This window comes from Neopsephotus bourkii, unplaced genomic scaffold, assembly GCF_033783945.1.
Source record: "Neopsephotus bourkii isolate Nb327-2 ecotype Australia unplaced genomic scaffold, CSIRO-AGI_Nbou_v1 NB_1132, whole genome shotgun sequence".
Classification (NCBI taxonomy): domain Eukaryota; kingdom Metazoa; phylum Chordata; class Aves; order Psittaciformes; family Psittacidae; genus Neopsephotus; species Neopsephotus bourkii.
Window position 1 is genome coordinate 80,221 of NW_026901618.1, and position 18,675 is coordinate 98,895.

General features: G+C 37.0%; 1 protein-coding gene across 3 annotated transcripts in view; it reads left to right on the top strand.

Moving 5' to 3' along the window:
* Positions 1-18,675, top strand: part of OSBPL10 (oxysterol binding protein like 10) — a 135,291-nt gene that overhangs the window by 45,570 nt on the left and 71,046 nt on the right. For all 3 annotated transcript variants that reach the window (XM_061362632.1, XM_061362631.1, XM_061362633.1), the window contains exons 2-3: positions 15,540-15,715; positions 17,419-17,498. In XM_061362632.1, coding sequence (XP_061218616.1) covers positions 15,670-15,715; positions 17,419-17,498 — 126 coding nt within the window. In that variant the 5' untranslated portion in view covers positions 15,540-15,669. The remainder of the gene's footprint in view (positions 1-15,539; positions 15,716-17,418; positions 17,499-18,675) is intronic.

Here is an 18,675-nt window from a genome sequence, read left to right on the forward strand (position 1 = left end):
GGATCTCTCCTGGCAGTTTATTTATGCATTATCTCTACTTGTTCTGTGTACTGTTTATTTATTTTTATTATTTTTTTTAGTTTTTGTTTCCTTTTTCTTTTTTCCTAATAGCATTGTCATCAGTTAGGTGCTTGGACTAATTGGATGGGTCTCCTCCGTTTTAAAGAGTTATTTTACTTACGAGTTGGTTTATTCTGGTCCCTTTCTGTATGTGTTTGCCAACACTGGGTCCAGTTGTTCAGTTAAGTTGTGGCATGTTTATACTGCTGAATGCAAAAAAGACCACCTTGTCTCTTTCTCCTCAGGGGTAACAAGTTCTGTTTCTTGAGATCCCTGCTACTGAATTTCTTCTTAAAATTCCTTTTCTGCATTGTTTCCTGCTCTGTCATTGCTTCAGGGACTGCAGAGTAGGCAAGCTGGCTATTGCAGTTCTTACAGCAAGCGTGGGATTATTATTGCTGGTATTACTCTGTTAGTAAGGACTTTTCCCTCCAAGTGTGCTTGTTTGGTTTTTGTGTTTTGTTTGTTTGTTTCCCCCCCCCCCCCCCCCGCAATTTTATGCTACTGTCTGCTGGTCGATGCTTGGAATGAAATAAAAAGTAGAGAGGGTGCTTTGTCAAATGCTGCAGTGTGGGACCAGTGTGAGTATGGAAGAGTGTATGAAGGTAGATAGCAGGGTACCAAAGAACAGGAGTGACCTTCAAATGTCAAATCTCTGTTGGAAAACAGGACTTACAGTTTGTGCTCCCTAAAGCGAAGAAGTGCAATGTTTTTGTCTGAGAAATAGTAGGTTTTTAGAAATGGCTGTTAAAAAAAATGCCGCTCTGTGTAGTTCCAGTTTTCAGGTGACACCAACATTTCTTTTGGGGTTCCTCCCCCTCTTCGTACTCCTCCTTGTTTTGCTAGTGTGTTTCTGATTGTAATTTGTGTGTCGTGGATACAATGAATAAGAAGAGTTATTTTGTCGCGGAAGGGGGAAGTAATGGTACATATTCTGAAGCCGTCAAATGGCATGTTGTCTGAGGTGCCAGATAAGAGAAACTAACAGCTAAAGAGCAGCATTTATTTGGACTCTGCAAACAGTTGATAACATTTGGTAATAAACTAAAAGAAAACTACAAACAAGCGGTTAAATAGAAAAATGCTTAACGCAGCACTGGTTTTTACCATAATTAGGGACAAGGCAAAAAGCTAGAAGGAAGAGCTTTTTGAGCTGCACTTGAAGGAAAAATGTTAAATTCGAAGTTACTACTGAAGAGAAGGTAGTGGAGTAGTTTTGCTTTCTTGTGATTTTTAAAGTGAATATTTCTGGTAACTGAAGGAAAATATGTTGCTTATAACTGCTAGTTGAGCAAGTGGTGAAGCTGTAGCAACTTTTCTTCTTCCAAATCTTCCTCTAGCATTTCATTATTATGATTATGGAGGTTCATGAGGATGTTTGTAATGTAGTCTAAGTGTTCAGGCACTAAAAATAATATTTGGGGTTCTAGATAGTGCTAGAAATTTCACAACTTCATGTTGATTCCCATCAGATGGAAATAAACCTCCTGTTTTGCTGTAATATGTTTAATACTGGTTTTACCAAAAAGAGGAGAGCATAAACCTAGCCTGAGACAATATGTAAAATCTGAAATTGAACTGGAAGCAGACTCCAAAAGATGTTTTATTTCTGAATAAGTTAATTCATTGTTCCATGGTTTGATCATCTGCAGACAGGTGGTGGGTTTTTATGCAGTTGATAACGAGATTTCAGCATGTTTAAAATAAATTTGTTCTTATATTTTCATTATTGGCATTATTTCTTTAATGCCTGTGCACTAGTTTGTTGCAAAAATGAAGATTTTAAACTTCTCTTTCAAAGCTGTTGGTTCTTAGTTTTTCAAAACTCAGAAGTTCACAATGTTAGTTATGGAAAAGGAGCTCTTTTTATTTGTGTGGGAGAGTGGATTAGATCAACAATTTCTGAATTCCTTTTACAACTAGCATGATTGTAACAAAAGGAATGACAATAGAAATGCAGCTTTTAAGAAGTTACCAGTCTACCAGGTGCCTTTTTGTAAAGCAGACTGATTGCTTTCATATTAAGCATGATGCCAAATTTTATTTACATGTACCTACTTGCCAGCTGATCAGCCAGTATGATTATTCTCAGTAATTCACCAAGATATAACAAGGCATTTGACAGAAACATATGTAATATAGGAGGCTCCTGAAAAATACCGTTTTTTATATTTTAAAATGGAAGTTGCTGAAAGTACTGAGTACAGTGGGAACTAATTTGGCAGAACTGCTTCTGCTGGGTAGTGCAAATTGTTCTTACTACCTGTTTTCTTTGTCTGTCCAAGATTTGTATTATTAAAGAAGCTGTTAGCATGGGAGGCGCTGTGTTTTGAGCCTGGGAGAAGACTGTTGCATGCCATTGCATAAAAGCTTATGTTCCAGGACTTTGGAGTAGTTGAAAGTTGATGATGGGACAGCAAATGAGCTTCTATGTGCTGGACAAGCTGCCAAGTCAGGACTGGTATCTGTGATGACTAACATGTGTGACCTTATCGCGGATGAGTGGAGTGCTGCTTCTCTTGAACAAGGTGAAGTATGTTCTACTGAGGTAAAATAAGGATTTGATAGAGTTCAATAAGTTGATGGAATTTAACAGAGTTTAACAGTGGTTTAACAAGATCCTATGTTTAATGGCAAGATGCACCTTATTAGTTAACTGCGTGGAACAAATGTACAGAGGAAAATTGAGTTAGCATTTTCCTGCTGAATGGATGATCCTGCAAAGTTCCTCTTCTACCCAAGACTGCCCCGGCTGCATTATTCTTTACCCAACTACAACCCCTGTTATCCCGTAGGCTATTCTGGGATGTAGTCCTGAGTACTGCTACTGGCCAGTGTTGGGCACAAAGAAATGAAGGTGACAGAGCAGTACTGACATGACACCAAATAGGTGACGGCTAGTTCAGCTGAAGTAGGTTTTAAAGTGCAAATACCAATTCTTTCTTGAGGAAGAGTGAAAAATGACAAGTGGTTTTCACATGTGCTTTCTAAGGGCAGCTTTTTTCACTTAGGCAAATTGTGTTGATATTACAAATTACTGAGATTTCTGGAGAAAAATAGCTGTTTTTGTTTTGCACCACTGCTATGGACTGTGGTGTAAATGTGCAAGACATTGTATTTCTATCTAAAAGTGATTTAGAGATTTTTTTAATCTCTAAAGTCTTTTGATTTACACCTGATGTTGAACCTCTTTTTTAATTTATTAATCATAAACAAATTGTATGTATTGAGTCATAACAGGCTACTTTATGCATTTTCTCCAGTAAGTAGTTCTGGAATGGAATTATTCACATAGAATGCAAACAATTATAAGGGAATGCCTATGCTGATTTTCTAAGGCTTCTTCCCTGGAAATACATCAAATGTAAATCAGGTTAAGTATAATTTTTGAAAGGGTTTCAGAGGAATGCCGTATTCTTAAAGTCTCATATTAGTAGCTTGCATGGAATTATATACCTCTGACTTTCTTCCAAATAACAATGTTGGAAAAGCAGATTAGGAGAAGAAAATGCAAAAGCTTTACTGCATAGTTAAGAGGAAAAAAAGAACATGACTTATGTCTCTTTGTAGGCTTTTATAATGATTTAGTAGATAAAAATTATTTTGCCTATTCCAGTTTTTGCTGATAGAATTAACGTGAATGCATTTTGCGGTTTGAGTCAAGCTGGTAGATGGTGTCTGAAACAACCTGCTTTGCTTTTGTGTTAGCTTGTGTCTATCAACTGCTTTCATAAGACCAGAAGATGAGCTGCTTTTTCACCTTCTTACTCCTGAAGGGCAGAGACCCTCTCCCAACTGTCTGTTCCTTCTGTGGTTTAGAAAATTGAATTAGTTCCTGCTGAGTTTAGTAAACACTAGAGAGAGAGAAGGGGTGGGTTGTGACCATGCAGCAGGGTAGGAAGGAGGAAAGAGGAGCAGTGGTGAGCGTTAAGTTTGGGTGAGGTTTTACAACCAGCTGAGCTCTAGAGATAAAGCAGTCTTAACTGTGCTGTGTCCTGTGAAGAAAATGTGAGATATGTAAATGTAACCTACCCTTGGCACTAAGCCTAGCACAGTTTCTGAGGGAGGGGGAAGAGATAATGTCTGCCAGTTAATACTTAACTGACACCTGTTTCTGATCACTCTTTTACAACTTATGCTTCTTCCTCACTCATTTAACCTTGTAGTAGAGGTTGTGAGTCAGTGCATCAGTTCCTAATGTGGCAGGACACTATCATCTGCTATCAGTCCAACAGTTTGTTTCACGGAGCACAGGACTTACATAGGGTTGGTTGGTTGTTGCTCTGCAGGGGAGATGACCTCTGGCAATGAAGTGGAGGGGGCCAGAAGACGGGAAGACATAACAGCTTCTCCTGCCACATGTGTTAGTGGTACGTGTGATTTGGAGTCTGCGAGTATCTAGTAATAAATCCATATATAATAAATTTATTATCCACTAATAAATCCAGTAATAAAAATTAATGTTTTTAAGTGGTACCTGTTGGAAGTTTTTCAAGGTATGAATGCAACAACATATTCTGAGAGAGCATGCACAGAAAGTGGAATGCCTTGACAGACTCCTTTAGATTCCTATTGAATATTTCACTGCTTGATCTGCATGGTGGAATTTTTGTTTTTCTTTATTTTTTTTAATCCTGTGATAATGCTTCTGGTACCTTTCTCTTCTAGGATGTGTCCCAGATGTGTCTCATACATCACAAAGGAACAAAAAAAGGGTGCTTTTCCTGCCTGCTGGTCATGTTTAAGCATAGCAGGAGTAGCATAACTCCGTCTCTATACAGCGTACCCGAGAGTGTTGAACATACAGAATATAATAGATTTGTGTTTTCATTTGTAGGTTTACTTTTTCCATATACATAGATTTTCATATTAGCATGTGGTATGACAGAAGTCAAGAATACGTATGAGAGGAATGAGAAAAAACAGTGCTATGGTTATCCCTCTGTAATTGAAAAATTACCCCCCAAATCTCAGACCATAATGAGAGTAACAGAAACATCAGAATCATTCTTTACAGTTTAATCCCTACTGATAAATAAATACAGTGTAGTGCTATGTCATTAAAATAGCACTCAGAGGGTATTGTGTAATGAGGTTTGGAATAAGATATGGTTTAATAAGCCTTGGAAGGAGTACCCAACTAATTTTCTTTTTTAAAGATATGTTCAAGTTGTTGATGAACTAGTTGTGGTGTGAAGTAAGAAAAAACTCAATCTTCACTAGCCTAGTAATTAACCTATGGTACCTATAGCCCAGTGCAGCAGAGTGTTTTGCTCTGGATGGTGGTTGCAAGTCTAGTTAGTAGAGTGCTTTATTTTGGACTGTAATGTCAAATGATTCTTCAGACTTCTGCTTCCTCAGAAAACCTTTACTACTGAAAACCTTTTGGCATCTGCTGTTGCCAAACTGTTCTTCTCCTACTTCTCCGTCTACTCCTTCATCCCTCCATTTCATTTCCACTATAATTTGTCCGTTGCTTGTTGGCAGCAGGGTGGTCATAATAAAATGGAGGTACTGTCTCCATAAACCATGACATTTGACTTCCAGTTAATTTTCAGCAACATCTTTCTATTGAAAACTTTTAGGTTGGTGACTTTTTTATTAAGAAATTTTATGAATCCTGTGTAACCTTTTATATTTCATGTTTTACAATTAAAAATGAGGGAGGAGCAAAGTGTTACTGAAAGAAGATGGTTCAGTGATTTAGCTATTTTGTTCAATTATTACTATATACCAAATAGTGCAGATTTTATAGCATAGAATTTACAGTTAGGTTGCATGACATAAAATACCTTTCCTTTGACTTTGGGGTTTTTACAGTCTTTCTTAAAGCAGTCTTGGTTTCTAGTAGTAGTATAAGTGAATTGGAAAGAACTCCAGTGTTCTTGCATTGACACTGATTCCTTTTTATTTATATGGAGGTCAACTCCCTGAAGTTCCCTAATTTACCACTACAGGCTGTTGCTGTTGTGCATGGGGATGTGTTCACTTGTGAGGAGCAGACTCATTAGGGTTCACCTACATGGATAATTTCCCTGGATTTTAACTTAGAGAAACACAGCTCAAATACTTCAGACTAACAGACTCCTTTTGTCTCTATAACTGGCTCAAGGTATGACTTGAATGATATTTGTAATTTCCGTTCTCTCATTGTTAACTTGAGCCAAAAGCAGCACTTAAAGTGTCTGAACTGCTCTACAGTTACTCTAATTGAAGCTACAGTAGTCTTGTAATTTGAACTACTATTTGCAGTCTGTGTTGTAGTCCGATTACCTGAATTATTTTCCTGATATTCCCATTTGGAGATGTTTGGGCCATCCCTTGGTTTGTCATCCAGCAGTTGTCTCTTCTCAGCATCAGTGTTTGTGCTGTTGTCCAGGGTCGCTCTGTGTCTTTGTTGTTTGTTTCATTAATGTTTCAGTCCCTGAAAATATTTTATCTTCAGGTGATATCCTAACTAATATCAGGTCTGTCATAAAACCCAGGGTCGTACCTGTTTGTCTCGCAGCTGAGTGCTTTTCTATATACAGTCTGTAATTCTTTGCAGCAAGAGAGCTTTAAAAATCTGCAGCTGTTTGATGTATGAAGGTGTCTCCCCTAGACAGGACATAATATCCAAGAACAGTAGTGCTGGGTTGAGTTAGGGTTAATTTTTACCTGTGAGAAATACAAGCTGTTTGAGAATAGAGGAAGAGTTGAGAGGCACAAGTCAGAGAAACAAATCGACTTGAACTCTGCAAAAGATGGTTTGATTCATCATTGGTACACAAGAAGAGGGAAGTGAGACAGTAGTTTAGGATGGGGCCAGTGGAAGATACTGTGTAGTAGACATTGTGTGTGAGGGTTTACCGTTTCCTTCTTACATATTCTGTCCATCGAGTAGTAGTATCCACCTCTATTAATGTAGTTCAAAGGGAAGACTAATTGCTGAAGGTAGAGAGAGGTCTGGGGGTATTTCAATCAAATGGTTTTGTTCAGCAGCCTTTTTCAGAGGTGTGTATGTTTGGGATTGACAAAATACAGTAACTGCAAATTGTAGAGAATTTGGATTATGGATGATAGTATTTTGAGATAAAATTGTGATTTAGATCTGACTCTCACAAATTGAGTAGGATATGGTTTTCTTTAACCTGTTGCATGTTAGTGCTGATAAAACCTCAGCAATTCCAGGCTTCTTATGAGTGTGTTACATTAGGTTAGGTGGCTGAATTTGCTGGTACTCATTATGTTGTATGAGAACCAGGCTGTCAAATGGGTGTATTTGATTCATTTATGGATGTTGTAATAGCAAGTACCAGAAAGACCAGGCTAAGGTCATACCTTTTCAGTCTGTGAAGTTTCTTGCAGAATGTGGCAACTAGCAGACAGAAATCTGTGCAAAACACTGCCCTTGGTCAAATCTCACTTCATTATTGATCTGTCTTCATATATGACCTGCCTGAAAATCATAGGATGGCTTGGGTTGAAAAGGACCTTAAAGATCATCAAGTTCCAACTCTCCTGCTGTGGGCAGTGACACCTTCCTTATTAAAGTGTAAACTGTTGAAAGAATAGTATATAATAGTGTCAGTCACTGTTGACTCCTTAGCACTCTGAGCAGCTGTGTTCACAGTGGCTGCCTTCAGTGCTACCGCCTTCTTTATTACTTTCCTTCAGAATAGGTCTGTGGGATGCTTCAATTTTCTTAGTGTGTTTAATGGACATACAGCTGTTGGTTCAGCATTTTAGGCTTCCTGAATTTGTTACTCAGTTTGTTGGAGAGGTGTATTTTTGGTATGTTAGGCCACCTTCTAAACTATTTATTTCACACTATATTTTGTAAGTACTTTGTGGAAGATGAGTTGATGCCAGGCAGTAGGCAATTTCTGATGTGAAGTGCACTTGCCAAACCTCTCAGATCTTACAGAAGTCATTGCAGAAAGCATCAAGCAGAAAAGTGACATATTTTTATAGAGGGTTAGATATTGCTGTGTCACTTAGAATTTGGTGTGTTTTTTGTTACAGAAAAGAATAGGCAATAAGATTCCTGGCATGGCTGGCGTAGTTTTGGGAGATGTTTAAAACTTTGTGGTGATGCACCTGTTTACTCAGCAGCATTTTTGACAGCTGCTAATGTGAGCAGAGAGAATTTCAAATATCAAGCTAGATGTAATTGAATGCCTCATTTATATATATGTATATGTATGTATATATACACTTTGTTTGGGGGAAGAAACTCAGATGTTTTCCAATGTTTAGTTATTCCCCCCCACCCATGTTTAGTTCTCTTTTGTAGGTGGTTTGCTAAGAAAAACAAGGAGTCAGTTTTTCTCATAGGTCATCCTAACAGTTGTTTCTCTAAGATAGACCTAAATTACTTCCAACTAGAATATTCCTTGGCTAAACAAAGAACATTCATTCTACTCCTTTGCATTCTCTTGGGATGCCACATGAAATCTAAACATCTTAATGTAAACCCATTTTAGCTAGATTTCGGGAAAACAGAAGGAAATTAAGATCCTGATTTTTTTGATAGCTGCCTTGATTATTGGTGGTCTTATTTTTGTATTTTCTGGTTGGGACAGACCAATAAGTGTTTAAAGACTGCAGAGAAGCAGTTGTCCATACAGGCTCCAAAGTAGGTTTCTGTAATTTTACTTTCTCAAAGGAGCAAAGTCTTGCTCCTCCATAAGGTGGAAAGGTGGGATTGAGAGGGGATAAACCAGCTAGCTTTCTTCATTTTGGTGCCCAAATGACTATACTGTGGGCCTGGCTTCAGCAAGAACCAATTTAGCAGCAGTCTTGTGTCATACAGAGCACTGTCTTTGCATCAAATGGGAAATGGAGTTACTGCATGTTAACTAGTTGTCTCCTGTATCTTCTTTTAGAATCACACAGAAGTGTTTCTTCTAAAGTTTAATGTCCTCCTTTCATTACATGCTGTTCATTAGACATGATATGGAATCACTCTGTTGTTTTGGTTTAGATCTTAATTTTCTCACGAAGGAAAATGTACTTTCCTCTCGGGAAGCTCTGTTGTTAACCTGTCACCTGAGTTGAGCTGCATAATGACTTTGCCAGAATTAGGGTTGCACCAGCACATTTATTCCCCCAGTTATGTCACTGCTAGCCTCTTCCCTCTGATCTGCAATATGAAAATTTGAGTCTGCTTAATTATTGAGTACTAGTGAATTTAGAGCAAGTGAAAAGGAAGTTGGCAAGGACCAGTAAATGACGCAAAGTAGCATTAGGCAGCCAGCCATCTCAGTGGGTTGTGAGCAGTAAGTGCTGTTTATGGTACCTACCTCAACCTACCTTTTGTTTATGTGCTTGCCCCTAAATTGTAGTTGTTGCCCCTCAATGTGACCATGTTGTGCTAAAGCATAGATATTATGATAAATGTACTTTTCTGTATGACTTCAAAGCATGATGGTTGCATTATTTCAAGGCCTGTTTTTCCATCCTCAATCCTAAAAAGCATGTTAATATTTTCCTTAACATAGTCTTTTTGTACTTAAATTTCAGCGTTATGTCTATTGCTGACTGTATAGAATTTCAGACCGTTGAAAGTAATTGATGTGGCAACGGAAGTCGACGAAGTGATGAGCTGGTCAACAGCAACTGTAGCTTCTGCTGATGCTGGGAAAGAAATGATGTTTTGGTTTATAAGAAAGGCTTGCTTGTAAACTTGGAGACTGACAAAACAGGAAAGGAGATTTCTCTTAACATTTATGTGAGAGGTCTGTGGATGTTAAAATCACGAATGGCATAAGATCAGAAACAGGCAGTCCATCTAGTAGCTGTGGATAAGACTTTATTTCTTACCTTCATTTTAGATGTGGAGCACTTCTAAAAGCATCCAGCAAATTATAGTTCAGCTTGACTGGTAAGCAATTAAAATAATGCAGAGAAATTATTGTTTAATAAATCAAGTTTTCGTTCAGAGATACTCAAAGTCAGTAAAGCTTTTAATGAATACTGTGGTTCTTCCATTTTCTGATATTAGAAAATGATAAATTGGGGAACCTCAATTCATAAAGGATGTTAAACAGTTACTGTAATGTAAGCATGTTCTCCCAACCACTGTCTTTAAGTGACAACTTCAGAGATTATTTTTAATAATAAATCCTTGGCTGTCAAATGTGTGTGCCATGCTTTATCTTTACTGGCGTGAATAATTCCATTAATCTTATGGCTCAAGATAAAAGGAAAAAAAAAAAGGCAGTTGCATAAATGTAATCTCCAGGACAGTCTAGTAAGATACAGTTTTGTAAAAAATGAAATACCTGTGTGTGACATCTCATTCAGTTACTGGAACCATAAACTTTGCTTTTCTTTGACACAGTCATTTACTTTCTATCCTATAATTTGCACCTAGCTTTTTTTTTTTAAATAATTTTTTAAAAAAAGAATTATAAAATAGTTTGGTTCCTTATTCTCAAAGTGTCCTCTTTTTGAGGATTATGGAATCACTGAAGAACATGCCCTAGCAGTCACTGGAGGAGAACTGGAGTGGGGAAAAAAGGAAAACATGTTTAGAAACTCAGAAATGTTGAGAACAAAGTGATACAAGGAAAAGGTTGGTGAGCTGCTGCTGTTCTTGAGCTAATATGGTGCTGGAGTTTTTGACACATTGTCTGGAATAATAAATTCATCAGTCTGAGAAGGGAAAATACATTAATTGTTACTTTTCTGATAGGGAGGGTGATGTCTATCAAGGTTTGAAATCGGGGTGAAGACTTTGTGGTGTTTCAAATCAATGTATTTTATCTGAACAATTTGCATTTTTATGGTTAAAGCAAAATAAAAAGTAGATCATGAAGTACGTATTGTGAGACTGTCTAGGAGACAGGTGTCTGTAGAAGATCTAAAATATTTAGAGAGTGAAGTTCTTCTGTCCAGTAGTGAGAAAGTAACTGGGGAAAAGCTACAAAAGCTGAAACCAGGGCTAGCCTTCTGTAGAAACCCAGCATGCCTCTTCATCCAGTAGTTGCTGGTCATCATCTTACCAAAACTGTTTTCTTGTTTGTAGATTATGGAAGATTTTGTTTTTAGTCAAAAGATTTGTCTAATGCTACTGTGCAGCATTTAGTCATCCATGCCAGTTTCAAACAGATGGGTTCTGGGATTAGACACGGTCGAAGTATGAAGCATGTATTCCAATGCAGTTTATGAACCCAAGGAAGTAATTAATAAAATTAAGTAATTAATACTATAATATTTTATTAACTACTTTCCAAAAGGGGTGAGTTTTATAGCAGATCAAGTCTGTGATTGAAGATTTGACTAGGGTTGCAATTGTCCAGGTGCAAAAGTTTTTATATAAAAAAGGTCAATCATACAACGAATGCAAACTGGAAGCTGTGTATCTGCTGTTGTCTTTGACAGGGTCTGATGGCAGGCCATTTTCATCTACTATACTACCAGCATTTATCACTTTTAAACCATAGCCATTGCTTTTTCTTAAATTCTTCTTGGGGACCTAATAATTATTATAATACTATAGAATTATGATGTTAATATAATTATTACTATAATAAATTATCGTAACAGTGAAAGCAAAATGCAGTTGAAGTGGTTTATTGGTATAGTATTTCAGTCTCTCTCTTCCCCTCCAAGAATTCAGAAGGCAACATACTTATGCTTCCTAATATGTCATGCCCATGTTGACAAATGCATCAGTAGCATAAAGAAATTCTGGTAATGTCAGACTTTTTAATTTGATAGAACAGCAGTAAAATTCTAGTTTGCTGAGTGGGGCTGAATGCTTTATCTTGTAATATCTATCAGTTGGTAATGCGTTTGGTTTGAATGGCAAAAGGAAGTATCCCAGTGAATTTCAGGAATTTGAGGGAGCCTGGGCCAGAGGAGCAGGAAGCCTGTAGTCTCTAAACAGATTTGCGTTTGAAGAGAAATCCGTTGGCAAGGGCTTTTCTTTTGTGCAATGGCCTACTTTTTCTTGCCTGTAATGTTATGTGTCTACTTTGAACAGCGCTTAAGCAGTTAAAACTGCTTGAAATGTGTTAAAGCAGTGATTTTTCTAGCTTACCATTAGATGGACTCTTTTAATTAAAAAAAACCCAACCAAACAAACCAAAACACAAACTGATTATTTTTTCCAATTTTGGAATAGCAAGAAGATTTAGCTGTCATTAGAATTGTGTCAGTAGCATTTCATCATTTCTGTATAGCACTAATTGTTTGTATGTCTAGTACGACATAGGTTGATTCTGCAACCTCCTACCTGAATGTTCTCTAAAGAGTATGTTAGGTTTCATTGTTAATCTCTAAATTAATTACAGAAATCCAGCATCATTGGCAAATGTATGCTCTGTGAGCAAGGCCAGTAGAGAAATACAGGATAAGATGGCAAGATTAATCAATTCTAGAGGTTAGTGCTGTTATTTCCCTGGTGTGCAGGACAAATGGCTTTTGGAATTCAAGTTAAAAGATATCCCTGCCCTTCCGATAGAGCTACATGGGCCTTCTAAAATGGGATAAATATGTATCATTCTCTTCTGTTCTGCTTTGTATATGTAATGCTTTTCCATTCCCAGTTAATGAAAAAATCTGGTCTTCATTTTTTCTGCATTTTTGTGATGGTCTGAATTAGGTCGTTACTTGGTCTGTGATACAAGAAAATGTTTTTGAGAGCTGCTTCTGTTTCTTCTTTCTGTTCCTCCCCTCGTCTCCTTTTGTATGAAGTGCTGCTTGATTTCTTTGTTTGACATGTAATTCCTTATTCCTTCTCCTGGCTTTTCTTATTATTTTAGCCGTTTCAAAGTGCGTTATTTCCCTGCTGCTCTGTGAGGGTGTAGTTGCTTGTGCAGCTTACTCCTGTCTGCCTTTTTCTGTGATACTACTGTGTGAAAGGTGAAGAGGGGAGTTGCACTATAACTCTTGAAAACCAAATACTTGATTCCATGTGATACGAACAGTGTCATGGTCAAGATCCCTGTTGAAAGTTAATGACATCTCCAGAGTTAACAAAAACCTGTTGTGTTGACATGACCAGTTTTTGTTGGGTAGTTGATACTTATGTTTCTGTAGGTAATTCTCTTTTATGACTTTAAAAGTTGGCAGACATAGAAACGGTTCACTGGGGACAAGAAAGAAGGCAGGATGCTTGAAGAGGGCCATGTTGGAGGTGTATGAGAACAGGTTATATTTTTCTTTTTCAAGTTTATTGCTTGAGTTGTGCTGGAAACATAGAATGGTTTGGGTTAGAAGGGACCTTAAAGTATCATCTAGTTCCAGCCTCCATAAAGTTGCGTGCTTTTACAGGCAACTGAGCTGTCATCCCAAGTACTGAAAACTGTGAAGGTACAAGGTGAATGCCAATGTTCTGTTTTTCTGAGACTGTATGTGAAATAGTTATGGTTGGCCAGGAGGTCAAGTTAACACTACTATAGCTGCAACTACAAGGATGTGGAAGGATGCTGTTTCTGCATATGTGGATTTACAGAAGTCACTGCTCTTGGATGCCATTATGCTGGTAAAGGTGTATTCTGTACTCTAATGGCTGGTATGCTTCTGTGGGTAGCTTTATGGCAATGCAAAGCTTGTCTTTCTGGAGCTTACAGTTGTTCTGGGAGTGCTTTGCTGGTCTAGCATGCAGAGGTTTCTGAGTTGAAGCATTCATAGTGTTTATATAACTTAATAGATTCTATTCTAATAGACTCAGAGGAACTTTTTCCCCCCAGATCCTTTGCTCTGGATAGGAGAAGAAACGATGATTTTCTTGTCCCCTTCCTCCCCTTTTATTTTAACTGTTCCTCTTGTTAGTTGTAGAACAGTACTGCGCTACCCACAGTGATGACTTATGAGGTAGCAATCGATAAAAGATGGCCTGATAACAAAGGCTGAAATGATTTGTACCTGAAAAATCATTTCATTGATTTCAAGGACAGTGAAATTACAATGAGTATGGTAGGGGCTGAGAATGGACATCACAGCATATAAAACCTAGCCATGTTTGCTAAACCTAAAGATTGCTGAAAACTTGTCAGATGGAGAGAAGCACTAACTCTAGGGTCAAGGTGTTATATAATATTTTCTGTGTAATGCTCTGCTTTTCCTCATAAATATGTAAGAGAGGTTGCTAGAATGGACAAAGAAAACTGAGTGAAATTACAATTTACTATGAAATGTGCAAGTCTTTCTTCTTTTTTTGTGGGCATTCAGTTGTGCTGTTTTCACCTGCAGTTAATTGCATCATCTTTCCCTGAAGAGAAAAAATGCTTAGTAAGTGGGAGAGCAGTATTGTAAAACCATTTAAAAGTCAAACAGGAAGGTTATGGGCTGTTGTAATATAAGTCAGTAAGGTAATCTGAAATTCTGGCAATTTCCATTTAGGGCCTCCTTATTTTTAACACTACTATTGAAATATTATGGTAGTTGGCATTCAGCTTGCCATTTTTCATTTGTGGGTTATGTGGGAGATGGAGTCAGGGCAGGAGTGGAGGGGTATAGCGAATCCTTGGCTTAACATTATTTGGGACAGGCATTGTTATTCTGGTCTTTATGTGAGCCAGGAGGTTGTTGTCCATCCCTTCTTGGCAAAGCATTGTTCTGTGTAATAGCATATATGATTTCCACAAGGAAATATAAATTTGGATCTGTGCTGTGATGAAAGTTAGGGTTGGGGGGGGCGGAGGAGGTTTCTGACTCTCGAGACTGAGACCCTGAGTTTGAAACATCTTCACTTTCATTTAATGCACTTGGATAATGTAATTAGTTTATTTTTGCCTGTGTGAACTTCATATCCTAGCAGTTGGTGTATTATGAATGGCTTGTGTTTGTTAAAACTGCTTTTTAGATCTTTGTGGTTACTGGATTTTCACTGACTATTTATTGATTCTAACACTTACTGACCTGGGCAGTGTTAGAATTTGTTAGCAGAATGACCAAATGGAATTTAGACTTCTCTCTCCTCTTATTTATTTTCTTATATGTGGATGTCCATACTTCCAACCTAGTACTTACTGGGAACTGAATGTTCAATTCCCTTGGCCAGCTTTCAAATATATGTGAAATATTATCACAAATTAAAACACCATGATATCTTTAATTGTGTTCATCCCTCTGCAAAAAGTGTCACTTTTCAAAAGACTAGTAGTGGGGAATTAGCATGTCTTTCAAGGTTATAAATGGAAATAAAAGGGGAGGGGCCAAATCCACCCCAAAAGAGGTGGTCTTGTGCTTCTTCAGTGGAAGCTTTCTAATTAAAAGCTCCCTTCCTTACTTTCTTGTCTTGTATGTGAACATCCCATTAATCTGAAAGAAACATGAGTAAAGGAGCAGCGCACACATGCCCTTGAAAAACTAAACCTAATGATCAAAAGAACAATATCTTATAAAATTGAGTAATTACAAAAAATACTTTGACCTCATTTTTTTGTTTATGATCCTGATTTAAGACCAGTCTGTGTTCTTCTCTGAGTGAATACATAAAAGACTCTTTAATAGAAATACCATACCTTTGCAATTTCTCTGAACAGGTACTTTGTGCTGGACTTTGAGACGGGGATTCTGCAGTATTTTGTGAATGAACAAAGTAAAAACCAGAAGCCACGAGGAACCTTGTCTTTAGCTGGAGCTATAATACTGCATGGTGATGAAGTGCCACACATGTTGGTGGTCTACTCTGCTAATGGAGAGATGTATAAGTTAAGAGGTACAGTGCTGCTTGAATGGGAGCTTCATTCTTCATGATTCAGAATCATTCTTCTCTCCTATTCCCGCTTCTGCATCTCTTCATTCATGTCTCATTTTTCTTCCCTGTACTTTCAGAAAGTAGTGGTTATACAGCTACAGTGTTACACAGTATATTATAAAACACAGTGGAACACTAGTCTGGAGTTAAATACGTATGAATTTACAATATATGAACTTTCAGGGCTGGAAGATACATCAAGAGCTATTATTGTGGCATTCTGAAGGGAGGAAAAGCTGCTTTCATTGTTGTCCACTGCATAGCATTTAGTTTCTGTTATTCATCTCCCCTGCCACCATGCTGCAGATAATGTGCAGGAATGAACCTGCTGATGGGTCAGACAAGGTAAAAATGGCAACTCGGAAGCTTTTTAAGAACCTGTGTTCTTGTGAGTCTTGGAATTATTGAATGCAGCATTAACATAAAATTTTGCCTTCCCTTGCTTCCAAATGTAAGGAAGAGTTACTTTGGAATGATTTTTTTCTTTTTTTTTATCAAGGAAATAACTTTATTTTAAGGTATTTTCAGTCTGATTGATTAACCAGGACACTTTTGTATTGAACTACTTTACAAAAAACCCCCAACAGATATATATGTATATATGTATATATAAAAGATGTAGTGTAGCAAATGTTTAAAATTGTTAGTTCTATTCTGACTACAGTTTATTAGCTGTCTATCAGGACAGAATATGCACGCCTCCTATGTGGTACAGTGTGTTGCTGTTTTATACCTAGAACTGAAACACAGGAACAACCAGGGAGATTTTTTGTTAAAGTTTTTTTGGCATTTGCACAACTAGAAATCATGAACACTTGTGGTTTCATTGTGATGCTTTTCCAAGCACTTGAGATTATAAATGACTTAAAATATGCTGCTTTTAATTTAGTGAAATCTATAAGTTTTATTCAAGTCAGTAAATATTTTTTATGCTGAGTCAATAACCGTTGAGATACTTAATAGCAAAGGATGTAAGAGAAAATATTTACTGAAATTATCCACTCTGTATTGGTGTTCTTAATTAGGATTACTGTAGTAGTGGTTGTTTAAAACGAAACCTCTCTCCCAAGTAGGTTTAGTAATATTACACAGGAGCCATCTGATACAGGCTGCAGACAATCTTTCCAATATTTTTTAAAGCTGTTTTTAAAGATGGGGGAAATTCTGGTTTTCATTATTGTGTCTTTAAATTGCATGCAAATAACACAGATTTAAAGAGAGATTTAGTTAAACTACATTAAAACAGAAGTACTTTAGTAGCTTGCCTGATAACTGAATGACAACCTTAGTGTAGAGCTTTTACTGATTTAAATGCTGTGGTGTGGCACTTCACAGAGGAACACAGGTAAAACAAAAGCGTTGTGGGTTTTGTTTGGTTTTTATTCATTTGTTTAATAAAAAAAGGTCATCTTGAGGTAATTCTGCTTTTAATAATACTTGGAGGAGATAACTATGAAGAAAACTCATAAGCTTATCTCTTCCAACTGGCCACATCATATTAAGTCGAGGTTTAGGTGTGTTGTTTTTAAAAACTTACACATAGAATAGTGTAAATTAGAATTTATAGCGCATCCTAAACAGTAAATGATCTTCCCCACCCCCATCATCTTCTCTTCAGTATCAGTTTAAGTGTGATTCCCTACATTTTTTTGTTTCTGTTGTAGCTGCTGATGCAAAGGAGAAACAATACTGGATAACTCAGCTTCGGTCCTGTGCCAAACATCACAAGGAAGGTAATTCTAAGGTAAATAATTTAAAGGGAGAAGTAACTATTTTAAGTGGGTAGGTGAAGAACAGCATGATTTGCATGATAGGCTGGCTGCTATAGTTAGTGGATTGATGTTTAGAGGTTTATGAATCAAAGCAGCAGGTTGTCATTCCTCCCTAACTGGAGCAGGTTTAAATCAATTGGAATCTTAATAAACATTGTTCTATTTATGAGAAATAATTTCATTTTAATTTAATTTAATGGCTTTTACTGTAGAAGTTTTAGGTAGATGTTAGCAGGAGCCTTTAACTTCTTTACCAAGTCTGGAAGAGGTCGTCATATGAAGGTTTATATTATTTATTTCTCTTTGGAAGTGATGTCTGAATTTTTGTCCTCAAAGAAATAAAAAATTTGGACTGGTAAAAAAAATAATGTTTGTACTTAAAAAAAGGATGGGTTGATGGTGTCTTCTGTCTCCAAGCAGAAATTATATCAATCTCTTTAGAATGCACCTTGAAAGCGGGATTTATTAAAAAAAAAAAAAAGCCCCATTAGAAATAAATTATTATTGTATTTATGTATGGTTTTGGTGTTAATATTGAGTCAGTAAAAAAAAGTCTTGCTCTTATTTTCAATTCTTTAAGCACTTCTGTTGATACCTTTACAAGAATGAAAAAGATTGCTTTCCTCATGAGTAATGGTTTGCTGTACTAAAAAAAAAATAAAATGGATGTAACTGCAAGGAGAAAGGATTCCTCCCTGCCCAGGATGCTGAGGATGTCAGTCTTCTGTTAACTGCAGTCAGAGTTGTTCATCCTGAGTATCTTTGGAAGTTGGGCTTAGAAAAGATGAATGGTGTTTTGAGGGACTGGCATTTATTGAAGTGTGTCATGTAAAAGAAAACCCAGTCTTTGTTGCTCTTTTTAAATGATGTGGACATGTCAGGAAGGAATTGTGATATAATTAAAACACTTTTTGAAGGAGAATATGTAACTTCAGTATTTTGGTACTTTTTCAATTCTTATGTGTGGCAATTAAATATGGCTTCTATATAGCTGTGGCTCAGTACCATTCGGAAAGGTGCAAATCTGCTTGATCAGAATACTCTTACAGTTGCTGTTGATTGGCAACTCAGGGACTTTCTGTGCTAGAGATAGTAACTTTCTATGCTCAGCTGCCATCAATGACTTACTCCTCAATAGATTTTCTGATA